General features: G+C 42.6%; 2 protein-coding genes across 2 annotated transcripts in view; one reads left to right on the forward strand and one right to left on the reverse strand.

The window, feature by feature from the left end:
- The first annotated feature begins 692 nt into the window (after positions 1–692).
- On the forward strand, positions 693–9,977 carry slc40a1 (solute carrier family 40 member 1). The gene is made up of 8 exons (XM_037686837.1): positions 693–1,006; positions 1,086–1,153; positions 1,607–1,766; positions 1,845–1,960; positions 4,936–5,062; positions 5,292–5,534; positions 5,826–6,455; positions 7,399–9,977. Exons 1-8 carry the CDS (start codon positions 973–975, stop codon positions 7,713–7,715), a joined length of 1,695 nt encoding a protein of 564 aa, XP_037542765.1. The 5' UTR covers positions 693–972; the 3' UTR covers positions 7,716–9,977.
- A 3,670-nt stretch (positions 9,978–13,647) lies between these two features.
- Positions 13,648–25,136, reverse strand: part of wdr75 (WD repeat domain 75) — a 23,293-nt gene continuing 11,804 nt past the window's right edge. The window contains exons 15-21 of the mRNA XM_037686271.1: positions 19,153–19,247; positions 18,460–18,555; positions 18,079–18,248; positions 16,179–16,238; positions 15,297–15,434; positions 15,132–15,223; positions 13,648–14,036 (exon numbers count right to left, since the gene is read on the reverse strand). Coding sequence (XP_037542199.1) covers positions 13,814–14,036; positions 15,132–15,223; positions 15,297–15,434; positions 16,179–16,238; positions 18,079–18,248; positions 18,460–18,555; positions 19,153–19,247 — 874 coding nt within the window. The 3' untranslated portion in view covers positions 13,648–13,813. The remainder of the gene's footprint in view (positions 14,037–15,131; positions 15,224–15,296; positions 15,435–16,178; positions 16,239–18,078; positions 18,249–18,459; positions 18,556–19,152; positions 19,248–25,136) is intronic.

Raw genomic sequence — 25,136 nt, forward strand, 5'->3', positions numbered from 1 at the left:
AGGGTTGGGAACCTTCAAACTGTGATGATGTTTGACTCACTACAAAGTACATAGTTATTCAACAATGTGAAATTACCCTCATACAAAATTATCACACTCTTTCTTGAAGGATATCATTGGCAGCACACAAACCAGGGTTTGTTCGTTAAAACAAACTCAACTCTTAAAAAACAAAGATGTCAGAAGGTTACCAAGAGACTAGAAGACTGTAGTTTGTAACTATTACTGTATTAACAATTATTATTCTAAGTAACTAAAAATGTTTCCCCAAAAGATCAAATATGCATCAGTGATATTTTCCTGACAAAATGTACTGGAATTTTATGTCTTTATTCACATTTCAGAAATGTGCTTTAGTAACAAGGGTGTAAATTATATGAGCTGGAATTTAAAGCAATTTATAGCTATATTTGAATAAATATAGCTATAAATATATATACATATTCATTTATATATATATATATATTCATGAAAAAAAATCAAACAGCAAAAAAAAAGAACAATGAAAACGCATAAATCACGTGCAGTAAATAAAAATAGTTTTAGCTATTGTTCTGTTAGCTTTTGTGCTAATAAAGCTGGCCTTTTTTCTCCCGCCCACTGTTTGAGTGAGCGCGTGCGGTGGGAGTGAACAACAGCCGGTCACGTGACCGCGGATATAAAAGGGGAGGGACGTAAACAGAGCAGCAGCAGATAGGGGAGAAACGTTCACGGTAACACGGCTCAGGCTGCAGCCTCTATTATTTAGTTTTAGTGTCTTATGTGACCGAACGGTCATTTAGACCATAAGACCATTTCTTTCCAACTTCAGCTACAGTGTTAGCTAAGTTTGGAAGGGAGAAAAGAGGAGAAACACCGAATCTTTCCTTTATTTTTTAATATTTTCTGCCAACGCTTGAATGCAGAGGGTCTGACCTCTTAAAAACAAAACAAAAAAATCAACTCCTGTTTTTCCCCCCAAACATCCTTAAAATGGAAAATACTGCACCTAAGAAGACATGCTGCGGTGAGTTATCACTTTAAAGCACAACAATGGTTATTGCTATTTACTAAATGATTTATTGTAACTAATATTTTCTTTGCAGAATCCGTCCAGAATTTCTTTACTTCAGCCAAATTTCTGATATACATGGGACATGCACTGTCAACATGGGTGAGTAAATTCTTATCATTACATTATTATGACATCATCTGTAAGATTTACCTGCATTTAAGTGTGTTTCCGGTTTAAGACTCGATATAATGCAACATTGTAATCTAGTCCTCGTGACTTAAATGAGACTCAGTGAGACTAACCTGTATAAATAAAGGTTGAATGAAATTAATGTTATATTTCTGTCATTATGAGTCATATTTCAGTTATAAATTACCTGTTTCGTCAGTTTAAACTACCTAAAATGTGGGTTAAATGATTGACAAACTGTTACAAAGAAATAAAACAAAAATAATATAACTGGCATTGGGCTTTATTAACAGTCGTAGTTGGGCTCTGTAACTTTGTGAGTTAAAGGTTTGGGTCTAAATGACAGAATAATAAATTATTTTATTTACGCAGCCACGAGCTGGATGCTTTGACCTGTCAGTAACCAGGTTTACATTTCTCCAGGGGGACCGGATGTGGAACTTCGCCGTGGCCGTCTTCCTGGTGGAGCTGTACGGGAACAGCCTGCTCCTCACCGCCGTGTACGGGCTGGTGGTGGCCGGGTCCGTGCTCCTGTTGGGAGCCAACATCGGCAACTGGGTGGACAGGAACCCCAGACTCAAAGGTAAAGCAGCGTCACAGCCTTTATGCGTTTCCAAGAAGGAGATGTCTCTGATCAGGTTTTCGCCCATTGTCTCCTCAGTGGCCCAGACTTCGCTGCTGGTCCAGAACAGCTGTGTCATCGTTTGCGGGGTCCTCCTCATGCTGGTTTTCCACTTCAAAGAGCAGCTCTCGGAGCTCTACAACGGATGGATTCTGGTAAGATCCCCCCTCTTCAATGCGAAAACGTTCATATCAGTTTTTGTTGCACAGCACTCTGACCTCGGGGTTGAAACTCCGCTGATATAAGCACCCACATCAATGCGATTTACGACTTCTGCTCCAAGTGATTGTATTTTCCCTCCAAAAGACCAGAAGACCTTTGACTGCCGATTAAATCCACAAACTGTGTTTCTTAATTAACTCATCTGAGAATTTATAGAACGGTACACTTATAATTGCACATAATAGTTCAGGTTTTATTCTCATAGGGCAATCCCAAAAAAAAAACCATTTTCGGTCCGTTTACTCGTAAGGTTTTGGACCTGTCAGGTAGGACGGGTCTGAGTGGAGATAAAACTCATCTGTTTGTGGGGGAAAGAGTCCCAGCTGGTGTTTGTGGCGAAATCTCCATGAAACAGGAGATGAAGCGTCTGCTTCTCCGAGCTGTTTAGTCAGCAGGTTATTCAGGCCGGTCACGTGACGAAACAACAAAAGTTCTGTTGGAGTCTCTCTGGACCGAGCAGCGCAGCTCTGCAAACACGTTTCACAAGCGCAGAACAGTTTGTTTTACGTTTCATTTACTGCTGCTGGCACAAAAATACTTTATTAGAGGTCCTGCAGCTGTCGCTCCGAATGGTAATTATTCACAGAGACGTGTTTTCCAGAAGAAAGTATTGATTCTTTTAGTTTTTAGTTTTGGCAACAGAACTACAGAACTTGACCTTTGAGTCCGGTCATTAAAACGCTTCTTTTGTTGCCAATATTTGTTTTTGTTTTTTTAAATGTCAGAAAGCAGCTGTTCAGGAGCCGTGTGCTCATTTCAGACTGCTCCAGAAAAAATAAAAAATAAAAACTTTTTGTGGCAAATTCATTTTACATTTACATTTTTGTGTTTCAGCAAAGTGTTAAATGTTCTTAAAAGAAAAAAAAAGAGTTGACAATCGTTCTGTTTTTGCACAACTTAAAGAAAGAGTCATATTTAAGGACTATTTTTAGCTGCACACTCAATGTTTTGTGTCTTTATTTACAAAATAATCTACAGTTTGTGCTCGTGATGAGCACCAGTGTGGAATAAAGAGGAATATCTGTTTTTGTCACAACGTTTGTGATTTCTGCCGGGGTGTACAGTGGTGAATTTAGTGGTGCAGAACCGTCACAATATGATATGCCACAGGGGACACAATGTGTAGCAGATCCTTTCTAAAGCACTCCACATGAAGGCAAAGCAAGAATAGTTGGTTCAGATGTAACAGGAGCTTGAGGAGCCGTTTGTTTCAGATTAGCTCTGTGGAAAGATTTAGAAATTCTCATTGATCTACGGCAGCAGTAAAGGGTGAAAGGTGGATGTATGGAAAGCCAAAAGGGCCACAATTCACGTTTCTAAAACACCATCTGTGTATAATAAACGTCAACAGGTGCGTTTATAAGCACCGCCTGCGTAGTACAGTAGCACTCGGCTAGCTAAACAGTGTTTAACATTTAATTTAGTTTGTATTTCTGCTGCTGTGCCTTTTTTGTTTTACTCAAAGTTAAGTCAGGTCCTTTGGACGGATTAAAAAAATATAAAATTGTTTCAAATCCAAAACGTTTCATCTTTTATCCAAAAGACTTCTTCAGTCTGAGGAGCTGCACTGAACTCAGTCTTCTAAACAGCACCTTCTCATCGTGGATCAACCAGTTTGTTGTTGACAGACAGAACCAGCTGCTCACATGATCAAGGAGGACCATCAGCCTAACGACTGATCGTTAGTGCTCTGATGGCCGCTTGCTATTCACAGGGGGGCAAGTGGTACGAGCAATCACAGCATTGTAAGAGGGGGACAGTTGAACACGGAGGCCTCCACCCCCGTTTAATGATGGACGGGTTCTCTTCACAAAGATGGCCTCTTCTCTCAAACCATTGTTCCTCTCTATCAAGGATGTGAACATCTTCATCCCTGAAAGAGTGACCGCTAGCCTGGAGATGTGGATATCCTAACTGGGCCTTCCTGAAAGCAGAGAAGAAACCCAAACAGGACTCCAGTCAGCCATCAGTGAAAAGGAGGAACCCAGACCAGTGGTCATTCTGTATGTTGCAGGAGTTTCAGAGAAACTGAGATGTTTATTTTCTAAACAGGACGTCCCAGTAGCTTTCAAACCCCAAAATACATTACGACAAAGACTGGTTCATCCCAAAGATCCAGTTCCCCGGCACAAACAGAGTAATGTGTATGCTGTTCAGTGTCAGGAGGGTGATCAGTCTTACATCGGGGAAACTAAACAGCCACTGGCCAAAAGGATGGACCAGCACAGAAGATCAATATCATCAGGCCAGGACTCTGCAGTCTACACTCATCTCCAGGCCAGCGGTCACTCTTTCAGGGATGAAGATGTTCACATCCTGGACAGAGAGGAACGATGGTTTGAGAGAGGAGTAAAGGAGGCCATCTTTGTGAAAAGAAACCGTCCATCATTAAACGGGGGCGGAGCCTCCGTGTCTCATTGTCACCTTCTTACAATGCTGTCATTGCTAGTATCACTCAGCCCTCTGTGAATAGCAAGCGACCATCAGGGTGCTAATGACCAATTGTTAGGCTGATGTTCCTCCTTTATCATGCTAGTTTTGGCTGTCACCAGCAAACTGGTTGATCCACTATGAGAAGGGGCTAAAGTATTTTGGATTAAAGACGAAACTTTTCAACACTTAAAAAAATAATAATAATCTGTCCAGAGGACCTGACTTAACTTTGTTAGACTTTTCTATCTGGATTATTGAGCAGCATCAGGATACCTTTTTATTTTACACTGAGTTTAGGTAAAATTTACTTGTAAAACTAGATATAGTCATTTGGAACTTTTACAAAGTTTTTGTTTGACACGTGACCAGTAGGTCACAGTTTATTCCAGAAGGACTCTCTTTATTCTTGTAGGACTCCCTTTAGTCCTGTAGGAGGGTCTTTACCGCAAAGTAATAAAGATGTTTTATTTTACAGACAGTCTGCTACATTCTGGTCATCACCATCGCCAACATCGCCAACCTGGCGAGCACGGCAACCTCCATCACCATCCAGAGGGACTGGGTGGTGGTGGTGGCGGGTCAGGACAGCAGCAGCCTGGCAGGTGAGGGTTTCCTTCCAGCTGGTTTCACACGGTGACGTGTTATCAGACATCTTCAGTGGGGCGGACTTTGAACCTCTGCTGCTGACTCAGTCTCGTTTTCCACTGTTTATACCCCTCAGTTTCCTCCTGATTGTTATAAGCCGTTTAAAAGATTTACAGTACTCCCATTGAACCCGTTGACACTCGGGAAAGAAATGAACCGACCTGCATTTTCTTCCACCTCAAACAGACATGAACGCCACGGTTCGGATCATCGACCAGTTGACCAACATCCTGGCGCCCATGTTGGTGGGCCAGATAATGGCCTTCGGCTCTCATTTCATCGGCTGCGGCTTCATCTCCGGCTGGAACCTGTGCTCCATGTGCGTGGAGTACGCTCTGCTGTGGAAGGTCTACCAGAAGACGCCGGCTCTGGCTGTGAAAGCTGGACAGAAGGAGCAGCAAGAGCTAAAACAGCTGAGCCCCCAGAAAGGTACCAGAACCTCCTGAACCCAGACAACTCTGAACCCTGAAACTGAGTTGGTGAAGACCCCGAATACTAGCTAAAAGAACAGCTATGTTAGCTAAGAGCCAAAAGTTACAAAACACTAGCTCAAAGCTAAAAGGCTAGCTAAAAGCTATAGTAGCAAAATGGCAGTAAATGGATGATGATGCAGTAATAAAGCAAATTTTCTTAATTTTTATTTACGTCATATATTTTGAAATGTTTCTATTTATTCTGCGTGAACGCTTTGATCAGTCGATCCATTCTTTGGTTGAACAGATATGGAGAACGGTCAGAGTCCCGAGGAGTCGTCTCAGCCTCTCATGAATGAAGTGGCGACGGTGAACGCCCTCAACTCGTCCAAGGAGCGCGGCTGCTGCTACCAGGTGTCCGAGCACCTGCACACCTTTAAGTCCGGCTGGGTGTCCTACTACAACCAGGACATCTTCTTCGCCGGCATGTCCCTGGCCTTCCTCTACATGACCGTGCTTGGCTTCGACTGCATCACCACCGGCTACGCCTACACGCAGGGCCTCAACGGCTCCGTCCTCAGCCTGCTGATGGGGGCCTCCGCTGTCTCGGGCATCTGCGGCACCGTCGCCTTCACCTGGGTCCGCAAGAAGTGCGGCCTGATCCGTACGGGTTTCATCGCCGGCATGATCCAGCTCTCATGCCTTATGCTGTGCGTCTCCTCCGTCTTCGCTCCCGGAAGCCCCTTCGACCTCAGCGTCTCGCCCTTCCAGGACCTTTACACCCATCTTATGGGGGAGCAGACCCTGCCTGAGGCGGACCACATCCTCATCGGGTTGAACGTCACGACGACGACTCCACCGGCCCAGGAGCTGCCCCCCCTGCAGTCCTACATGTCCGTCAGTCTGCTGTTTGCCGGCGTCATTGCTGCGAGAATTGGTGAGTAAAATTCACTCCGAGGTAAAAACAATATTTTTCTCAAACTTTAACTTTGGTTCAACCCGCAGTTCCATATTTTAGTCCCCAAGAATCAGACTTGCTTCTAATCTTCTCCAGCCTGGTTCACTGGCTGCTTGAAGACGCACACTGATTGATGTTTGCATCAATCCGTCCAAAATTTACTGAAAGTTCATAAACATGAACAAAAAAATAATGTTTAGATCTTTGTAAACTGGGTGGAAAGCTCCCTCCAGGTTTGAAATGGGTCTCTGCTCCAGTCTGGTTAAATACACTTAACTTACTGATCTTGTCTGCTACAGCGTCACCCGTAGTCATGACTGAAAACCCAAGACCCTGGATCCAAGCAGCAGAAACTATTTTGTAAGAGAACTAGTTTTCAGCAACAGGACAGCGAGCCTCTGCGACTTACGTCAGGAAACTGAGAACCCTCGCAAACGTTTCTGAGACCCCCTCTCGAACACCAAATGTCACTGACGGTCACAGCTCGGTGAGATGCTGACTTTGTGTCAGAACAAAAACTGGTTCGTCTTGAGTTTCAGGGCTTTTTGTGCCTGACTGACTCAGGTGAAAATGTTCAGGAAGCAGCTGAAGTTGCAGGAGTGTGTGGCTGCTTGGATCCAAGCAGAGACTCCAGAGTCCAACAATCAATAGTTAACCTGAAATTTAATGTCCCAAAGGAAATAAGAGTTTTATTCTTGTGACTTCTCCTAAAACAGAAAACTTATGTCCTAAACACAAGTCAGTGAGATTCACAGGTTGGACTTTCATTTGAAATGTCCCTGAAGACGGTCTGGATCTGCCCCGGATGTCAGTCACAGCAGTATTTGAGACCTTTGAGTCCAATAATGTTGCCTGATTCTCTCTGTACCGACTGTCGGCTGTAAAATCCTCCCCATGTGTGCTGATCCGTGTCTCCCTGCAGGTCTGTGGTCCTTCGACCTCACCGTGACCCAGCTCATCCAGGAGAACGTGGTAGAGTCCGAGCGAGGCGTGATCAACGGCGTCCAGAACTCCATGAACTACCTCTTGGACCTGCTGCACTTCATCATGGTGATCCTGGCCCCCAACCCGGAGGCCTTCGGCCTGCTGGTCATCATCTCCGTCTCCTTCGTGGCCATGGGTCACATGATGTACTTCCGGTTTGCCTTCAAGAGTCTGGGCAGCCGCCTGTTCCTCTGTTGCTCGCTGGAGCAGAAGGTGGAGACGGACGACAGCCCCTCACTTCCGACCACCGTCTAACCCCATTAAAGAGACTGTTCTGTTCCGGGTACGAGCCTGGCCCGGCCCGGCCCTGCATCTTATTCACCCAACTAACACAACAGCTCGTAGAATCCTGGTGCTAGCCAGTGCTAGCACACTTCCAGCATTAGCATAGGGAGAGTAGTCCGCTTGTAGTCACAGGGAACTAACTCGTAGTGCAACTTTAAAAAAAGGCGGGGCTCTGCTCGTTAACACTCGTAGTCTCATCGATAACCTCTTGGCGGCTTCGTCGTGGAAATCAGGGGGGGGGGGCTCCGACGCTGTAATGTCTTCTCCCGTTAGCCCTGGTCGAGCTGGTTCCCGCGGGACTCTTCAGCTAACGAACAGGTCAAACAAAGAAGTCCGTCAGGGAATCAAGACGCCGAGGTTCGAGTCGAAGACGGCGGCGCTCCGTCTGAGACTCGCCTCTCGACGCGTTGACCGGTGCTGCGTCTCCTTCGTCTGTACATAAACGTTTGACGAGCGGCTCGTTGTATTTAACCAAACGCATAACTAGTCTCTTTAACGGCGATAAGGGTTACACTTTTAACTATTTATTCTCAGGCGGTGGTTTTTGTGAGTTTCTCGTCAGTATTGTGTCTTTTTGTGCCATATGAAACAAACGGGAGCCTCTGTCGACCACAGCGACCAAAGTCCATCTGCGCCGCAGGGAAGAGAGGGAAACCAGTTCTCTGTACGTGGCATGCCTGGATGTTCGAGCAGAACCCAACCCATTTATTCTGGTCCAACGTGACCAAAGTGTTTTCTTTTTTTTTTTGATTTTTGAGTTCTCTAGCGTGATCTTTCCTTTCTCTCGTGATTGTCGTTACTCAGGCACTTTAGGCGATCGGTCATTACACACAGCTAATGTGTAATCGGGCACCAGTTCGATAGTCTTTGCACATTTATTCCCCGCCGCCAACCCGAGCCACACATCCTCCCCTCGGTCACGTGCCGTCCGGTGAGAGGATTGTGGTTTCAAACAGAGGCACATATTCATCAGGTGGGCGAGGACAGTTTATTCTGGACAACCCGCTTCCTCACAAGAAAATCAGCCAGAAATCTGAGTCAGCAACCCGTCCAGAAACAAGAAAAATGTTGTTCAAGTCAAACCATGTGGATTCTTTTGGGTCTAGAGTTAAAACAGAGTGCTGAAACCACTCGTTGCTTCCGTTTTCTTCTTCCCAGCAGCCAGATGTTCCTGGCTCTAAAGTGGTCTCCATCCACAGGGTCCCACTTTCCGACTGTCTTCTGCTCTTTCTCCCAGTTTCCGTCCAGCTCTTGTACTGCCCTGGTGGCATGGCGGACAGGTAAATAAAAATCTGAGCAAAAAGCCGAACAAGAAAAGAAGCAGGAGACGTTAAAAAAATAAAAAAAGTTCTCAGCTGATGAAGACCATCTGAAAATCTCATCTTGGAGGAAAAAAAGACGAGCTGATCTGTGCCTGTTTTACAAATTTAATCGTGTAAAACTAATTTTTGTTGATTCGTCTGGAGACTTTTGAAACCGTATTGATTTGTAAGTCAAGAGTTAAAGGCTTGACAAACAAGAAAAATGCTTTGAAAGATTTTAGCTTCTTGAAGCAAAGCAAAGAGACAAGGAATGGATCAGGACTTTTGCACTGTGCTGTTTGTACCTCACAAAAATTTGTGGCTTTTTTTTTTTTTTGCATTCTGTATTTTCCTGTAGACGTTCAAGTTGAAATATTAGAAACGAGTAAGAGGTGAACGATATTTAAACCAGATCAAGTAAATCTTTTCTTGCCCAGTTTAATTTTCCTTCTCGTCTGAAATGTCTAATTTTATAAATCCACTTTCTTTTTAACGCCTTATTGACGACCTGCTGTTTAACGCGCACAAAGTCCTAATTAAGACGTTCCTCGTGGTCGAAACGTGTTCCGACCGCACGAGGAATTTAATTTTCACGTCCAAACGATTCAGGAACATCACGCGCTCTTATAAACTCATTTTAACGTAGTAAATATATCCTTACTTTAATGCAGGATTGGAAAACTTAAATATATGAGTGTACTGTTATATTTGTCTTTTTTAAGTGGTTTTGTATTTGTCGTGTTTGGGATTTTGTTAATTTGTGCATGAATCTGAATACATCTGCTTTAATCACTCGTGTATAAATATACAGTATTGTAGTTTTATAAGCAGGAGCTTGTAATCACGCTGAAATCACTCCGGTGGGAACGAGGACGTCGTACTGCTTTGTAACGTTTGACGTTTCTGAAATAAAAAAAGACAAAAAGAGGAATTGGCAACGAGTCGTCTGTTCCTGGTGTGTATGTAGAGTTTTGAGCTGCTGTGTAAGGTCACATACCACAGCAGCTCAACCCCCCCTTGTTTAAGGAATTCAAAGAGTTGGACTTAAAGCCGAGACCCGGACCGTTTGTTCAACTTGAAGCACGTCAAGTGTTGCAGGTCATTTTTCTTTTTTTAGTATTTCCACAATTAAACTACCTTAAATGTCCGTCAATAGAAAAAGATCATAAATGAGAACTGGTTCTTGATTGGGTACAAATTGTTTGTCTGTTTTTTAATTGCCCAGTCATGACCTTTGACCTTGAACATGTCCATAAATAGTTACATTGTTAGTAACCCGTAGTCCCTCATTTATCGCTGGTGTTAGGGACCACGCCCACCCGCGATAAGTGAAAACCGTGAAGTAGGGATACAGTAGTTCAAGTTCAGTAAACTTTGTCATGACGTGTGCCAAGCTGTAATCACTCATCACCTGTTATCCCCAATCTCCCTCCTTTAAATAAACAATTTAAATTTAAATACTCTAACGTTAATAATGAACAACCCATGCAGCATGGATTGTTTATTTAAAATGTTACAGTATTTAAATTTAAATTGTAGAGAAGTGCAGCAGGACATCAAAGGGATGTCACACAGCTTCAGCTCTGCGGTACGGAGCAGAAATGTACTTCTTGATCAGTTACACCGAAACGACTGAACATAGAAGTTCTAAAGTAATTAAAAAAAAAAAAACTTTTAACACTTTTATATTTTGTGATCATGGTGATTTTTATGATGTGACATACTTTGAATTTTAAGCTGGAAGACAAAAATCGACCGGTGCACCTGGACAGCAAAGGGTTAAAGCTGCAGCAGGAAAAATGTGTGCGCACGGCAGAGAAGATCAGCTGATCAGCTGCAGGAGGGAGCTTCTCCCTGCACTTGTGGGCTGCACACACGGTGCAGAATCATTTAAAATAATTTATTTCATGACTCATCCATCAACCAGCCAATTGTGTCCTGACCAGTCTCATTTTGAAAAACTGCAATATAGAGAATCCGCGAAAAACGAACCGCGAAGTAGCGAGGGACTACCGGATACAGCAATTTATAGCAATGACCCTAACAAGCTAAGACCTTGAGTAAGCTTTGACCTTCATTTATGGCCTTGACCTTGGAGCTGGGGGGATAGGAAGTGTATGTGACGCTCCATCTGGTGACGAAGCAGAGGTGTTTGTCATTAAATCTTGAGCGGATCAGAAGTTGTTAGAGAACGTTTATGGACATGCGGACTCTTTAACCATGTCTGTCCTTTCGATGGGTGTTATCAGCTGCTTCTCTGAGGTTATTGCTGATGTCTTTCTGCCTTGGTGTTGTTTTGACAGGTGTGTTTTAAGACAAAGCCAAGCATCTTTAGGGGAAATGACCTAAAACCTTTCCCAAATTGATGGGCAGCAAGTCTCTTCTCTAAGGTCATTGCTGTTGTCTTTCTGCCTTGATGTTTTTACATATTGATATATTTTAACACAAGGCTAAGGCGGAAGAAATCTGCAATGACCTTAAGAGTCACCCTTTGGGTGAAATGACCAGTCTGTTCCAGACGGATGGGCAGCAACAGTTGTTGCTGTCATTGCTCATGTACTTCTGCTTTGGCATAGTTTTTACAGTTGACTTTTAATGAAAGCCAGGGTGGAAAGACATCAGCAATGACCTTAGAAAAGTAATTTTTGTGTCGAAATGACTTTTAACGCTTCCCAGATTTAAGGATGATATAACAGCTGCTTCTTTGGCTGATTTTTAATGCAAAACCAAGGTGGAAAGACATTAGCAATGACTTTAGAAAAAGTATTGATTTAGGCAAAATTTACTTTAACCTTATCCACGTTCGTGGGCAGCAACAGATGCGTTTTTTTAGGGTCATTGCTGATTTCTTTCCACCTTGGCGTTGTGGAAAGCTGGAAGCTCCAGAGCAGCAAATCCAGCTTCTCTAGAGGTGGTTCCACTGATGCTCGATCAGCATCTGCTGGCTTCAGTTTCACTCAACAGGAGGTTAAAGTGTTTCAGGCACCGCGGCGCTCAGACCATCGCACCGACACGACGCCTGAAGCTTCACTTGCAGAAACAAAAGGCACAAACTCTCTGTTCTGCATTTGACAACATGTATGAAGATCAGATGACTCGGGTCCTTCCTCATGCTTAGAGTTCATGCCGAAGTAAAAAAAACTGCTGATGGCGGTGAAAGTCCAACGTCTGCAGTCAGAAGTGGGAGATAAGAGTTTCCAGGAGATATGGTCTTCTAAACGTGCACGTTTTTTAAATAATAAGCACAAAAGTTGAAAAAAAAAAAAATAATCTTAAACGAACTTCAGACAGGAGATTATGGTTCCTGGTTTTAATCAAGCTGCAGCTTTTAGGAAAAAAAATAATTAAAAGTGTTAAAGTTTTTAGCTGCATGAAGCTGAAGATTTTTGAGCTTTTATTGTGACAATAAATGTAGAAATTTGTTCCGTACAGATTATAATCCAAGTTTGTGTTTTATGCAGCAACGGTTTTATTTTTGTCACTGGAGCAGCTTTACGAGCCTTGGCTCAATAAAAGCAGCAGAAACACGGTGACAAGCACGTCTTGTGCGACCCGGTTCGACCCGTTACAGAACACAGAGCTGCAGCGAAAGCACCGGAGGCTCCAGACCACCTGACCCAGAAGGGAAATGAAAGAGCTGAGGTTCTACCCGAGCCTGGGAACCAAACGTGACCTCAAGAACCAGAACTTCAGGTCCGCTGGAACCGATCCAACTTCACAGAAGAATTTTTCTGTTACCAGGACTGAGATGGTACCAGGTCTGAGACGACACCAGCCATACAGCTGAGTTAAAATCAGCTGGATAGTAGCTAAAGAAGTATCTAAATATAGCTGAGCATTAAAATCAGTTTTGGATAGTAGCTAAAGTATCTAAATATAGCTGTGTTAAAATCAGCTGGATAGTAGCTAAAGAAGTATCTAAATATAGCTGAACATTAAAATCAGCTGGATAGTAGCTAAATAAGTATTTAAATGTAGCTGAGCATTAAAATCAGCTGGATAGTAGCTAAAGAAGTATCTAAATATAGCTGAGAGTTCAAAGTAGCTGGATAGTAGCTAAAGAAGGATCTAAATATAGCTGAGTTAAAATCAGCTGGACAGTAGCTTAAAGAAGTATCTAAATATAGCTGAGTTTAATCTGCTGGATAGTAGCTAAAGAAGTATTTAACTATAGCTGTGTTAAAATCAGCTAGATAGTAGCTCAAGTAGTATTTAAATATAGCTGAACATTAAAATCAGCTGGATAGTAGCTAAATAAGTATTTAAATATAGCTGAGAGTTCAAATCAGTTGGATAGTAGCTAAAGAAGTATTTAAATGTAGCTGAGCATTAAAATCAGCTGGATAGTAGCTAAAGAAGTATCTAAATATAGCTGAGAGTTCAAAGTAGCTGGATAGTAGCTAAAGAAGTATCTAAATATAGCTGAGAGTTCAAAGTAGCTGGATAGTAGCTAAAGAAGTATCTAAATATAGCTGATAGTTCAAAGTAGCTGGATAGTAGCTAAAGAAGTATCTAATACAGCTGCTCTTCTGGTTTCTGAGCCCGGTTTAAACAAGCTCAGATTCTGAAGCAGGACTTTAAAATAAAATAAACATTCCGGAGAAAAGAAAATTGGTTTATTTTCCAATAAATGCAAAAATGAATCTGTCAGAGCGACAGGAATGGGTCAGGACCGGCGCCGTGAAGACGGTGAGTCCGATCAGAACTCAGAATGTTCTGTTGTAACGTGAGTCCAGGTCCAGTTTGGGCCTCAGCAGCAGACGTGTGTCAGGGGTCCAGGAGGCCCGTGAGCCAGCTGTGGTCCATTCTCCTGATCCTCCTCAGTTCTCTGACCTCAGCTTTCGTTAGGGCGGGGGCCGAGCCCTCCTCCTGCGCCCCCCGTGACCTCTGCTCAGGTCTCGTGATCCCGGTCTCCATTTCCTCTTCTGAGTCGCCGTCTTCTTCTTCTTTCTCGCTCGCCGTTTCCTCCTCCAGGCGTTTGTTTTCCTCCCTGAACCCCAGAGACAGAACAAAGCAGGTTAACATGACTCAGCACGTCCCCGTCGGCAAACTGCTGTGTCACAGGAAGCTCCGGTCCCTGCAGCGTTTTGTCGAGTCACGCTGACTGTTTCCACCCTGAGCGAACTCAAGCATCTAAGACATGACGACCATCGTCTGCCGACGCCCAACAACTTTACAAAAATTCTTCTTTTAGCTGTTCCTCAGGTTTTAGCTGATTGTTGTCTGGAGCTAAAATCTTTATTTTCCGTCAGTTTTTCAACATTTAGGTAAAGAAATGGAACCAGCTAGTTTGGTCCAGATGCGTGTTCAGATACAGGTTAGAAGCTTTGCTGTTATTTTGTCAGAATATGATGATTTAACACCTCATCTGTGCAAAATATAATCCTAAAGAACGCTTTGAAGCTTTTTTTCTGAGCAGAATTAACAATCAATGACGACTTGGAGCAGATAAAACTTACATTTTAGCTACTTTCCCTGCGCGCTAACAAAGCTGTTTCGGTACGAGCTGGGGAATCCTGAAATCCAAATCTGGTTCAAGGTTTTTCTCTTTTAAATGTCATCAAGAAATCCTCTGTAGAAAACATTAAAATAAGATTCAGAGCCATTGTTCAGGAGGAAGACAAATCTGGCCAGGAGCCGATTTCAGGGTTAATCTGGGTGAAGAGGCAGAAATTTGAATATATGCTAAAGCAGGGCTATTCAACTGGAGGCCCGGGGGCCAAATCAGGCCCATGGGTGAGCTCAGTTCGGCCCTCCAACGGGTTCATTTTTAAACAAAACTAAACTTTAAACCATAAAACAAACTTACTTAATGACAATAACTGCAGGATGTCTGGCCCCTGAGCGCTTGGCTTTCAGTAACTGTGGCCCCCTGATAAATTTAGCTGAACAGCCTAAAGTGTAATTTCAAATCTTTAAGAGGACTGAAACTGGGTGAAAAAAGCAGCTGAAGTCCAGAGAAGAACCTTCAGTAGGTCTGGAGACCTGCTGCTCAAACAACACTTTAAAACGTCTGGCTGCTCGGAGGGAAAACGTTTAGAGAAGGGGCTGGATCAGGACTTTCGCACAGTTCTGTTCGACCTACCTGGCTCCTGAGACGGAGACGAGCAGCGATTTGACAAACATGGAGCACAGGAAGGAGGTGGAGGGGAGGACGTGGGCCGGGGTCTGCAGGAGCTGGAAGACAGAGGAGGTCCGTTAAAGAGTTCTGCAGAACAGAAACGGGTCGCGGCTGAGGAGCAGAACCCACCTCTTTAACGGTCGCAGAGCTGTGAGGAAGAGGAGGAGCTACGTCAGCTGACGGGCCGCTCGCCGCCTCATCGGGACGCTGATGTTTCCCCAGCAGCAGGTAGAACGGCGTCACGGCGATGGAGTCATCGACGACGAGCTGAGAGGAAAAACAGAATCCGTCATGAAAAGTGAAAATAAAAGATCGACAGCTCCGAGTACGACTCTCAGCTACTACCACGCCGTTGTTGCTCAGACCGGAAACCGTTTTTGTGTTCGCCGACGTCGGCTATCCGAGTTTCATTCAAATCTCTGTCAGTTTTTTTTAAAGACCAACTTCAACGAGTTTAACTTTAAAAACAATCGTGACTTTTTCACATTTCTGTCGCCTTCAAAAATACACGATGCGTTCAAGAAAATCAGAATTCCAATCGCCTAGTTTGAGGCAAAATCTAAAAAACAAAATTCCAGTGAAGTTTTAAAAGTGGACCAACGACTAGCAGAGCGGGTTAACTCGTTTCTTTCTCCAGTGCATAGTCTAATCTTTGACGAGTTTGTAATTAACAGAACGTCTGAAGGGCAGTGAACGCAGCACGATTTAGAATTAAACGAAGGGAGGAGATAAAAATAAGAGGTTATTTGTTTTAACTTGAGCAACAAACGTAAAAATGATGAGACGGGGTCCACTTGTTTCTAAAGTTAGGGTCAATTCGTTTTTTTTTTAATAAACCCACTTCCTGTTTAGGAAATCGTTCTCCAACAGGGAACAGTCCTCTGGTTTGATCGGTTTTAACTTTTTCTCCTTCGCTGCTGACAATCGGACAAAAGAATAAATAAATGCACGCGCTGGACGCGATCCGTTCTGGATCCGATCTGGAGCGTTCAACGTTTTGACGAAGCTCACCTGTTTGCTCGAAGCCATCAGCTTTTCTTCTTCTGCTCTGGTGCTGAACGTCAGCAGGTCCTGCAGGAGGAGGAGTAAAAACTGTAAACAAACGAGCTGTAAACAAACGAGCTGTAAACAAAATCATACAGAAGAGACAAACGGCAGCTTCCACTGATGCTGCGTTCACTGTCACTACGGCACAAAACACTTGAAGCTCAATAAAAAACATTTAACGCTCGATCTAATTCTTGTTTCATGTGTGATGTCACTCTAGTTGAATTAGAACAGGGGTGTCCAAAGTGTGGCCCGGGGGCCATTTGTGGGCCTCGGAGAGATTTTATGCGGCCCACATTTGCAGTTTAAGGATGTAATAATTTTGGCCTGAAGGCTTAAACGATGTAGACCTTTTACAAATTTAATAACTTTTTTCATATAATTTTTAGGTTTAACAGCAAAAACAAGTAAAAAAAAAAAAATCTCAAAATGAGCAATATTAAATTAAATACAATCCTTTGGCAATAAATCAATAAAGTCAAATAAATAAATAAAATATTAATGTTTTTAGGCTTTTAATGTTTTGGATCTACAATAATTTAGACACCTTCACCACCAAAATTTGAACATTTTGTCCTTTATCCAAAATATTGTTTCCGTAAAAAAAAAAAATCACTAAAAATGTGTATGCTTTATATTATTATTATATTTTATTTATTTTAATTCACATTTTTGTGGCTCATGACTCTTTTCATCTTGGAGGTTTTGGCTCACGTATGAAAACGTTTGGACGCCGCGGTCTTAGAAAACACGTTGCTCACGCTAAATTATTTAATATTTTATCTGAAGTTTACAAAATAAAGCTGCACTCCGTAGAGATGTTCGATTTTTATTTATGCAATTCCTTCGTGGTTAGTAACGTTTAAATAAACAAAATAAAATCGCAGCTGAAACACAAAATGCATTAAATTAACTTTTAAAATAATGTTAGATCATAATTAGAAAATGAATTAAAACATAGAAACTTGCAAATAGATGCATTCAGTGTAGCTTGTTAGTGGCGGGCAATCACGTTTTCCCTGTTTATTTTTCAGTCTGTTAGCAAAATATCTCGTGAAAATAAGAACAGATTTGAACAAAAACATCTGTGGATGTTTGTCTATAATCTAGATGATATATAATCTAAGATGGCCGCCACAGCTAATCTACAGTAGTTGACACAAAAACAGCTCCAATTGTCAGGTTTTACAAATAATAAACTAATATCTGGTGTGGTAGTAGCTGAGAGTCATCCTCAACACGTACTTTTGAGCGTCAACAAATCTTAAAGAAAAATAATAAAACTTTTATTAAATTTACCAGAGTTTGATGGAAGAGATCGTAATCGTTAGCACAATTAGCATGTTGGCGCTGCAACTTATTTATTTACTGTTTAATTGACTTTTAGGTTTTCCAGTGAAAATAAAAGTATTTAAAACACATTTTCAAAAAGAAATAAATCCTAAATTGACATAATTTACTGTCAAATTTATCGTCTTCCAAACCCCACAGGTTGTATTTTATGGAAAATGTAGCTTTTCTGTCTGAAAACGAATAAGAATCAAACATTTTTTAGCTTGTACAACTATTTTACTCTTTGTATAGTTATAAAAGTTCTTATTTATACTGATCGTTTTTAATTTAACATAATCAACAGACTCGTCCTCCACGTTCGGTGATGAAAACACGACCGAATCTTTGTTTCAATAAAAAAAAATGAAAGACTAAAAGTGTTGAGACTCCTCTAACAGAAAGCCAAACAAACAAATCAGGATCCAAAGTGTCCCAACAGGACTGTAAGTGTTTTTACTCGTGCTGCCGGAGACCTCTGGGGTAATTAGTGGGGTCCTATTTCCCAGAATGCACCTCTGTGAGCGTTGTTTACCATGGACTGTGTGAGGAAGTAGAGCTGCGAGCGGTTCAGCCACTGGCTGCTCTCCTCGCAGCTCTCCAGCATCGCCTCCCTCGGCGCGAACACGGCGTGCGTCACCCTCCCCGAGCACACGGCCTTATGGGAAAACAGCGGCAGCGGCTCGCTGGGGTCGAACACAAACACTGGAAACAGCAGCAACGCCACAAACAGGAGGACGTAAATTATTAACTCTTTATCTGCCACTTTTCACTTTAGCTTCACAAATTCAATTAACAATAAACAGAAGAAAACGGTTATTTTAATGAATTTAGTCAAAACAACTATAAATGACCGAGTTACTAAGGTTTAAACAAACTAAAGGAGATCATAAACCATCATGGAGTCCAAACTCACAGTCGGTGGAACCGTTCTGGAAGCAGAACGCAGCCATGTTCTTGGAGAGCGGGTCGGCCAGCAGCAAGCTGACGTCCATGGAGGTGCTCCACTCCACTACAACGCAGAAAAATAACTTTTAAAATCATCGTGTTTTGGAGCAAGAAGGGCTACAAATCCTGAATACCACTTCCTAAATTAAATACTGTCTTTTTTTGGGGTGGGGGTGAAGGACCACATCAAGCAGAAGCTGGACTATTGCCTTTATGGCAACGACCCCGTACGACCTACAGCATCTCTGTAACGAGGACCGCTGAGGACTTTTACAGAAATCAGATCGTTTTAAAGACTAAACCACATCTTTGAGTGGAATTTACAGTGTCACATTTCTCAGCTTATACGCGGGCACGATGAGTTTAAAAATACAAACTTCCAGCTTTCACAGAGAATTTAACAAAACACTGATTAGATGGTAGTTTTAACAGTTTTAAAAGAGCATTTTCAGGTCACAAGACCTAAGAGTAACTCTTCTGTGACCTTTACTTTCAGCATTTTCTGCCTTTAAAATCAGTCAACTTGTTTATCTTTGTTTTTGTGAATGTTTTAACACACGTGTCTGTAACGACAGATCTTATGATTATAACGTGTAAATGGGAACATGAGTGGATTATTGCATCGGCCTGAACTCTCGGTGAAGCTGTAAAAAGGTCGTACAGGAGCAGCTGAGCAGGTTCCAGCAGCAGAGCATCTTCTTGTTGTTGGTTCCCAGCAGATATTTGGAACAGCTCAGTCGTCCAAAACAAAGATCCCTGACAGAGAAAAGAAGAAAATCAAGTCACTTGTCGCCTCCTGGGGCTGTTGGAAACACAATTCAACTCCAGCCAGGAGAAGAGAGCGCCTGCGTAACTCCCATAAAATGACAAAATGAGAGAAAGTTCAAGTCTGGGAGAGAAATCAAAGTTACCGTCATTTTCGCTGTTTAAGTCGCAGTTTTTTGCATAAATTAGCATGCCTGCGACTTATACAGCGAAGGGACTTATTTACGTTTTCCCCCCATATTTATAACGATTTTTGGCTGAGATTCGACGATTTCATTCTTTGTGACATGGAAAATATTGAACACTACCATTTTCAGCCACTAGAGGGCCCTCGACTTATATGGGAAGCCAAGTGTCTCTTTAATAGTTAAAAGTGGTTATTAATGAGACACTTGGCTTGCCGTACCAAGCCGCCAACGTCTCGCCCCCAGAACTCCTGGAGGAAAGGTCAAATCAGCTGCATTTCACCGGGGCGACCCACGTTTCCGGGTTGTCAGTGGTGACGCATTATAAATGCGACTTAAAACAGCAAAGCGACGTATTTATGCTTTTTCCACTTTATTATTTATTTATTCTTTATTTGACACAGTAACTAATGGAAAATCAGCCACTTCACTTAATAACCAAACTTCTACAAATCAAATCCCTCCTACAAGTCAATCCTCAGTTAATCACACCTTCTCTTTTTCTCCATTCTCAGTCAGTGAGGTCAATAAACTGTTAAAAGATCTTGATCCTAAAAAATCTGCAGGTCCAGATGAACTTCCACCTTATTTCTTAAGGCTGGCTGCTCATATCATCACAGTCCCTGTGACCCACATCTTCAATCTCTCCATAAGACAAAACTCCATCCCAGACACTTGGAAAACAGCCTTTGTTCTTCCTTTGCTGAAGGGAGGAGACCCCACCTCACTGAACAACTATCGACCAATCTCTAAACTCTGCATTTTAGCCAAGGTTCTAGAAAAACTGATAAACTCTCAAATCAAAAATTACCTGGACTCATTTAACATCTTACCTCCACATCAATCTGGTTTCAGGAAACAACACAGCACAACCACTGCTTCACTGAAGGTTCTTAATGACGTTGTTGAAGCACTGGATGCTAAGGATTATTGTACTGCACTTTTCTTAGACCTGTCTGAAGCTTTTGACACTGTGGATCATAACATCTTGTGTCATAAACTCTCAGAAATCGGTTTCTCAGATCACACCATTGGTTGGTTCTCTAACTATCTTTCAGACCGGAGGCAATGTGTTCAATATAATGGTACTTCCTCCAGTTATTTAACAGTTAACAATGGTGTACCACAAGGCTCAGTCTTAGGACCCACCCTCTTTACAATCTACATACATAATGTAGGTAAAAACATCCCTAATGCATCCATACATTTCTATGCTGATGACACAGTTGTTTATTGTCGAGCTAAAACAGTTGCTAAGGCTTTCCAGCTTCTGAAATCTGCATTTAACATCATCCAGACTGATTTGTTTCACCTCAAACTTGTCCTAAATGCCGAAAAAACCAAAGGGATGCTTTTTTCAAATAGGAAGTTGGTCCCAGCAGTTCTTCCTCCGATTTTATCCTCAAATGGTGTCCCCATTGAGTTTGTTGATTCCTATAAATATTTGGGTATCTTGGTCGACTCACATCTTTCTTTTAAGCTCCATGTGGAAAACTTGGTAAAGAAACTGAAAATTAAACTGGGTTTCTTTTTCAGAAACAAATCCTGTCTAACCCTGAATGCTAGAAAACGCCTTGTATCAGTGACTTTCCTTCCCTCAATTGATTTTGGTGATATTATTTACATGAACGCTCCTACAAGAACCCTGCAGATGTTGGATGCTGTCTATCATGGTGCACTAAGATTCATAACTGGCTGTGATTATCGTACCCACCACTGCACCCTGTATTCACTGGTTAACTGGACATCATTAACTTCACGCAGACTCTCTCACTGGTACATTTTCATCTTTAAATCACTTCTTGGTCTGCTGCCTTCATACATCTCCTCCTACATGTCTCTGCGTGAGTGCAGCTACGGAGTGCGCTCTCAGGACATTATTACCTGCAGTGTTCCCTCAGTGAGGACTGAACTAGGCAAAAGGGCCTTCTCCTACTCCGCTCCTGTTTCCTGGAATATCTTACAAAAAGATTTGAAGCTCTCGACCTTGACCTCTCTAAGTGGCTTTAAGAATCTGTTGGACTCCTGGCAGGGACCAATGCAGACATGTTCCTGTTTTTAGTTTTATACATTTGTCTCGGAATCTAGCAGTTTTTTTTTGGTTTTGTTACCTTTTTCCTTTTAGCCATCCTATTTGTTAAAAAAAAAAAAAAAAAACAAAAAAAAAAAAAAAAAAAAACAGTATTATGAGTTTTTTTAAAAGCTTATTGTTGTTGCTGTTGTCCATTGTTGTCATCTTTCTTTGTTGAAATCAGGTCTCTCTTGTAAATGAGTCCTCGAGGCTCAATGGGATTTACCTGTATAAATAAAGGTTGATTGATTAGACATATTTGGGCTGATGCGACTTATACAGCAGCGAGGCGTGCACGGCGGTAAGTACGGTAAATGAAAACATACACTGCCTCGCCAAAAAAAAAAAATGTTGCCACCAAAAACAAAGGTTACACACTAATATTTCGTTGGACCGCCTTTAGCTTTGATTACGTCATGCATTCGCTGTGACATTGTTTCGATAAGCTTCTGCAGTGTCACAAGACCTATTTCCATCCAGTGTTGCCGTAATTTTTCACCAAGATCTTGCATTGATGGCAGATTATGACCACTGCTCAAAGCCTTCTCCAACCCATCCCAAAGATTCTCAATGGGGTTAAGGTCTGGGCTCTGTGGAGGCCAATCCATGCGTGAAAATGATGTCTCGTGCTCCCAGAACAACTCTTTCACAATTCAAGCCTGATGAATCCTGGCATTGTCATCTTGGAATATGCCTGTGCCATCACGGAAGAAAAAACCCATTTATGTAATAACCTGGTCAAACCCATTGATGTAATAACCTGGTCATTCAGTATATTCAGGAAGTCAGCAGACCTCACTCTTTGAGCACATGCTGTTGCTGAACCTACACCTGACCAACTGCAGCAACCCCAGATCATAGCACTAAGCATGATGGGTGCATCACTTCACCTGCCTCTCTTCTCACCCTGATGCACCCATCATTCTGGAACAGCGTCAATCTGGACTCATCAGCCCACATGACCTTCTTCCATTGCTCCAGAGTCCAATCTTTATGCTCCCAACAAATTGAAGCCCTTTTTTTCCCAGTTAGTCTCACTGGTTAGTGGTTTTCTTAAGGCTACACAGCTGTTTTAAGAAATGAGAAGCAACTCATTGCACCAGTTGGAGTTAAATAAACTTGTTGCAGCTGAAAGATGACCACCCATGCAGTAATTATCCAACAGGAGGCTCGTACCCATTTGCTTAGTTAAATCCAGGTGGCGACTTTTTGTTTGGCCAGGCAGTGCATTTGTGTGAACACAACACAAGCAGACCTCATCGAGTCTTAAATGAGTTCAAATCCACCTCAATATCTTCAACGAATGAACATCTGAACAACCGGAAACTGTTTTCTGCTTCCACGGGATTTAACAAATTCGGTGACAGCAACACGTCAACACAACGACAAGATGGAAAGACATCAGCAATGACTTATTGAGCTGCGGCCCATCTGTCTGGGAGGGGTCAAAGGTCACTCCCAAACCATATACGAGAGATTAATCACAAGTGACAACATTTCAGACAGCTGACAATCTTCCCAGGAGATTCACCCTAAAGGTCAGACTGTGCAGTGTCCAGAGAAATGAACTCCACCTTGAACTAAACAGGCCTCCGTCAGCAGGTCAAAGGTCACGATCTTTCTACAAACAATATGGCAGCACAACTTGGGTTTAGAAAGATTCGTCTGAAGGAAGCACAGGTGCAGATTAAAGTGGAGATGCTTACCCAGAATGCACTGCAGCAGACATATCAGCACCAGCACCTCATACCTGATGGTACGGGCACCTTGCAGAGATAAGAGTCGAGCACGAACTCCACCGTTAGACCACAGGATCGCTTTCAGCAGCACCAGGGACATCCCACAGGCAGCTCGCCTGATTTTTGTGTCTCGTCTTTAATCTTCGTTTACTTTCGTTGCCTCTTTAGGCTAAACAGCAACTTGTTGCCACAAACCATTGTTAGTCACACATCATCGATCTGCTCCTTTAAAACCTCTTCTCTATGTGGAATAAATCTACGTTTGAGTGGACTCAGAAGCTCCCGGGGGTTTCGATGAACCCTCAGCGTTTGTCGGCCTTTTCCAGGTCTTTACGACCAGAATAGTCCTCAGATGCAACACCTTGGTTTGGAAAAGGTGTTTTTTTTTCCCGACAGGAAGTGAGCGCAGCCCTCACTGGTTTCTGTGGTTACGTATAAAGAGTTCAAACCACCGACCTCCTGGTCTACATGCAGCAGTTATATAAACGAGGCTCCACACAGCTGTAAAAACACCAACAGCTCCCTCCACTTACTCCAATTGTCAGTCAACGTTCAGCACAAAGTCTCAGTGTTCGAGGAACCTCGCCTCCTAATACTTCAGACAAGGTCACACAAAAAAATACAGTTTTATAGAATTATTCCAACATTCAGGTGTTTATTTAAACCTTTTTTTTTTTTTAGGTTTAAGGCTTCAGTCCTGCTGAATGAGCTGAGTTGACAGAGTTTCCCGTTAGGTTGTGCAGAAACGAGCAGCAGAAGTTTTGTGCCCTCGCTGACCCGAGGACAGCTGCCAACATTTCTCCAGAGACGTTACGAAACCGCAGACCCGTCCTCTTCTTCGCTTTTAACCGACGGGGAAGACTTTCAGCTCGGACACAACCGTTATCCGACTGTTAAACGTTCGTCCGTCAGGAGCTTTCACGGCTAGAAGTCTGGACTTCGGGACAACGAGGCTCAGAGGCTTTAAACGTCTGAAGCCAGAGCTGTAAATTCAGCCTTTTGTTTGGGAATAAATAAATCAGGAGTACGTGTGCGTAAAGAAAAAACTAAGTGGTTTGTTTCCAGGAAGCGAAGCAAACGTGGAGGATGGATAAAATCAAAAGCTGAGAATTTAAAGTCCAGAGTGAGAAATAAGCGTTTTGTTACTTCAACTCCAAGCAAGACTGTTCGAGTGAAGTGTCGAGGATTTACTGCAGTTTCCGGACCACTGGGTCACTTTTAAGAGAAACGACAATTTAATTTGATTTCTCCCACTTTGAGCAGGACTCGGAAGCTTTTACGGGCGAAGCTCATTCGTGAAGCTCGTCTCTGAACGGGTTCTTCAGTTGCATAAAATGAAAGGTTTGATTCGCACAGCAGGGATCGTACATTTACAACAAAACGAAAGATTGTTGGCGGTAATTTATTAATGAAATTATTTAGTTTATTTCAAATTGTGCACGTTTGAGCTCAACTATAGTTCTTTGGAAGGAAATATTCTCGACTCATAAAAAGCTGTCGCAATCCAGTTTGTTGTAGTAGACGCTCGCTACGTCGCGGTTTGTTTTTTGCGGACTCGCTCTATCGCGGTTTTTCAAAATAAGATTGGACATGACTCACAATTGGCAGATTGATGGATGAGCCGCGTGATCCGCATGGAATTTTTACTTAAAATAAATTATTTTAAATTATTTAGCACCTGCTGCACCTTTGTGCAGCACACACTGCAGGATAAGCTTCCTCCTGCAGCTGATCAGCTGCTCTCCACGCACAGAGGAGAAGTGGGCGTGGCCAAGAGCGCTTGCAGGTGGCTGAGAGCAGAGGAAGCAGGGAGCTGAAATCATGACATTCTGTGCTCATTTAGAGTTTAGAAGCATTGTTTAGAATATTGCAAGGGTGTGGGAAG

This window comes from Nematolebias whitei, chromosome 13 (genome assembly GCF_014905685.2).
Source record: "Nematolebias whitei isolate Nwh7 chromosome 13, NemWhi1, whole genome shotgun sequence".
NCBI classification, from domain to species: domain Eukaryota; kingdom Metazoa; phylum Chordata; class Actinopteri; order Cyprinodontiformes; family Rivulidae; genus Nematolebias; species Nematolebias whitei.

Excerpts from the sequence above, each read along its gene's own strand:
- slc40a1 (XM_037686837.1), top strand. The coding sequence starts at position 973 with ATGGAAAATACTGCACCTAAGAAGACATGCTGCG. Across the intron at positions 1,767-1,844 it reads CAGGAACCCCAGACTCAAAG|TGGCCCAGACTTCGCTGCTG; the intron begins GTAAAGCAGCGT and ends TTGTCTCCTCAG. Across the intron at positions 1,961-4,935 it reads TCTACAACGGATGGATTCTG|ACAGTCTGCTACATTCTGGT; the intron begins GTAAGATCCCCC and ends TTTATTTTACAG.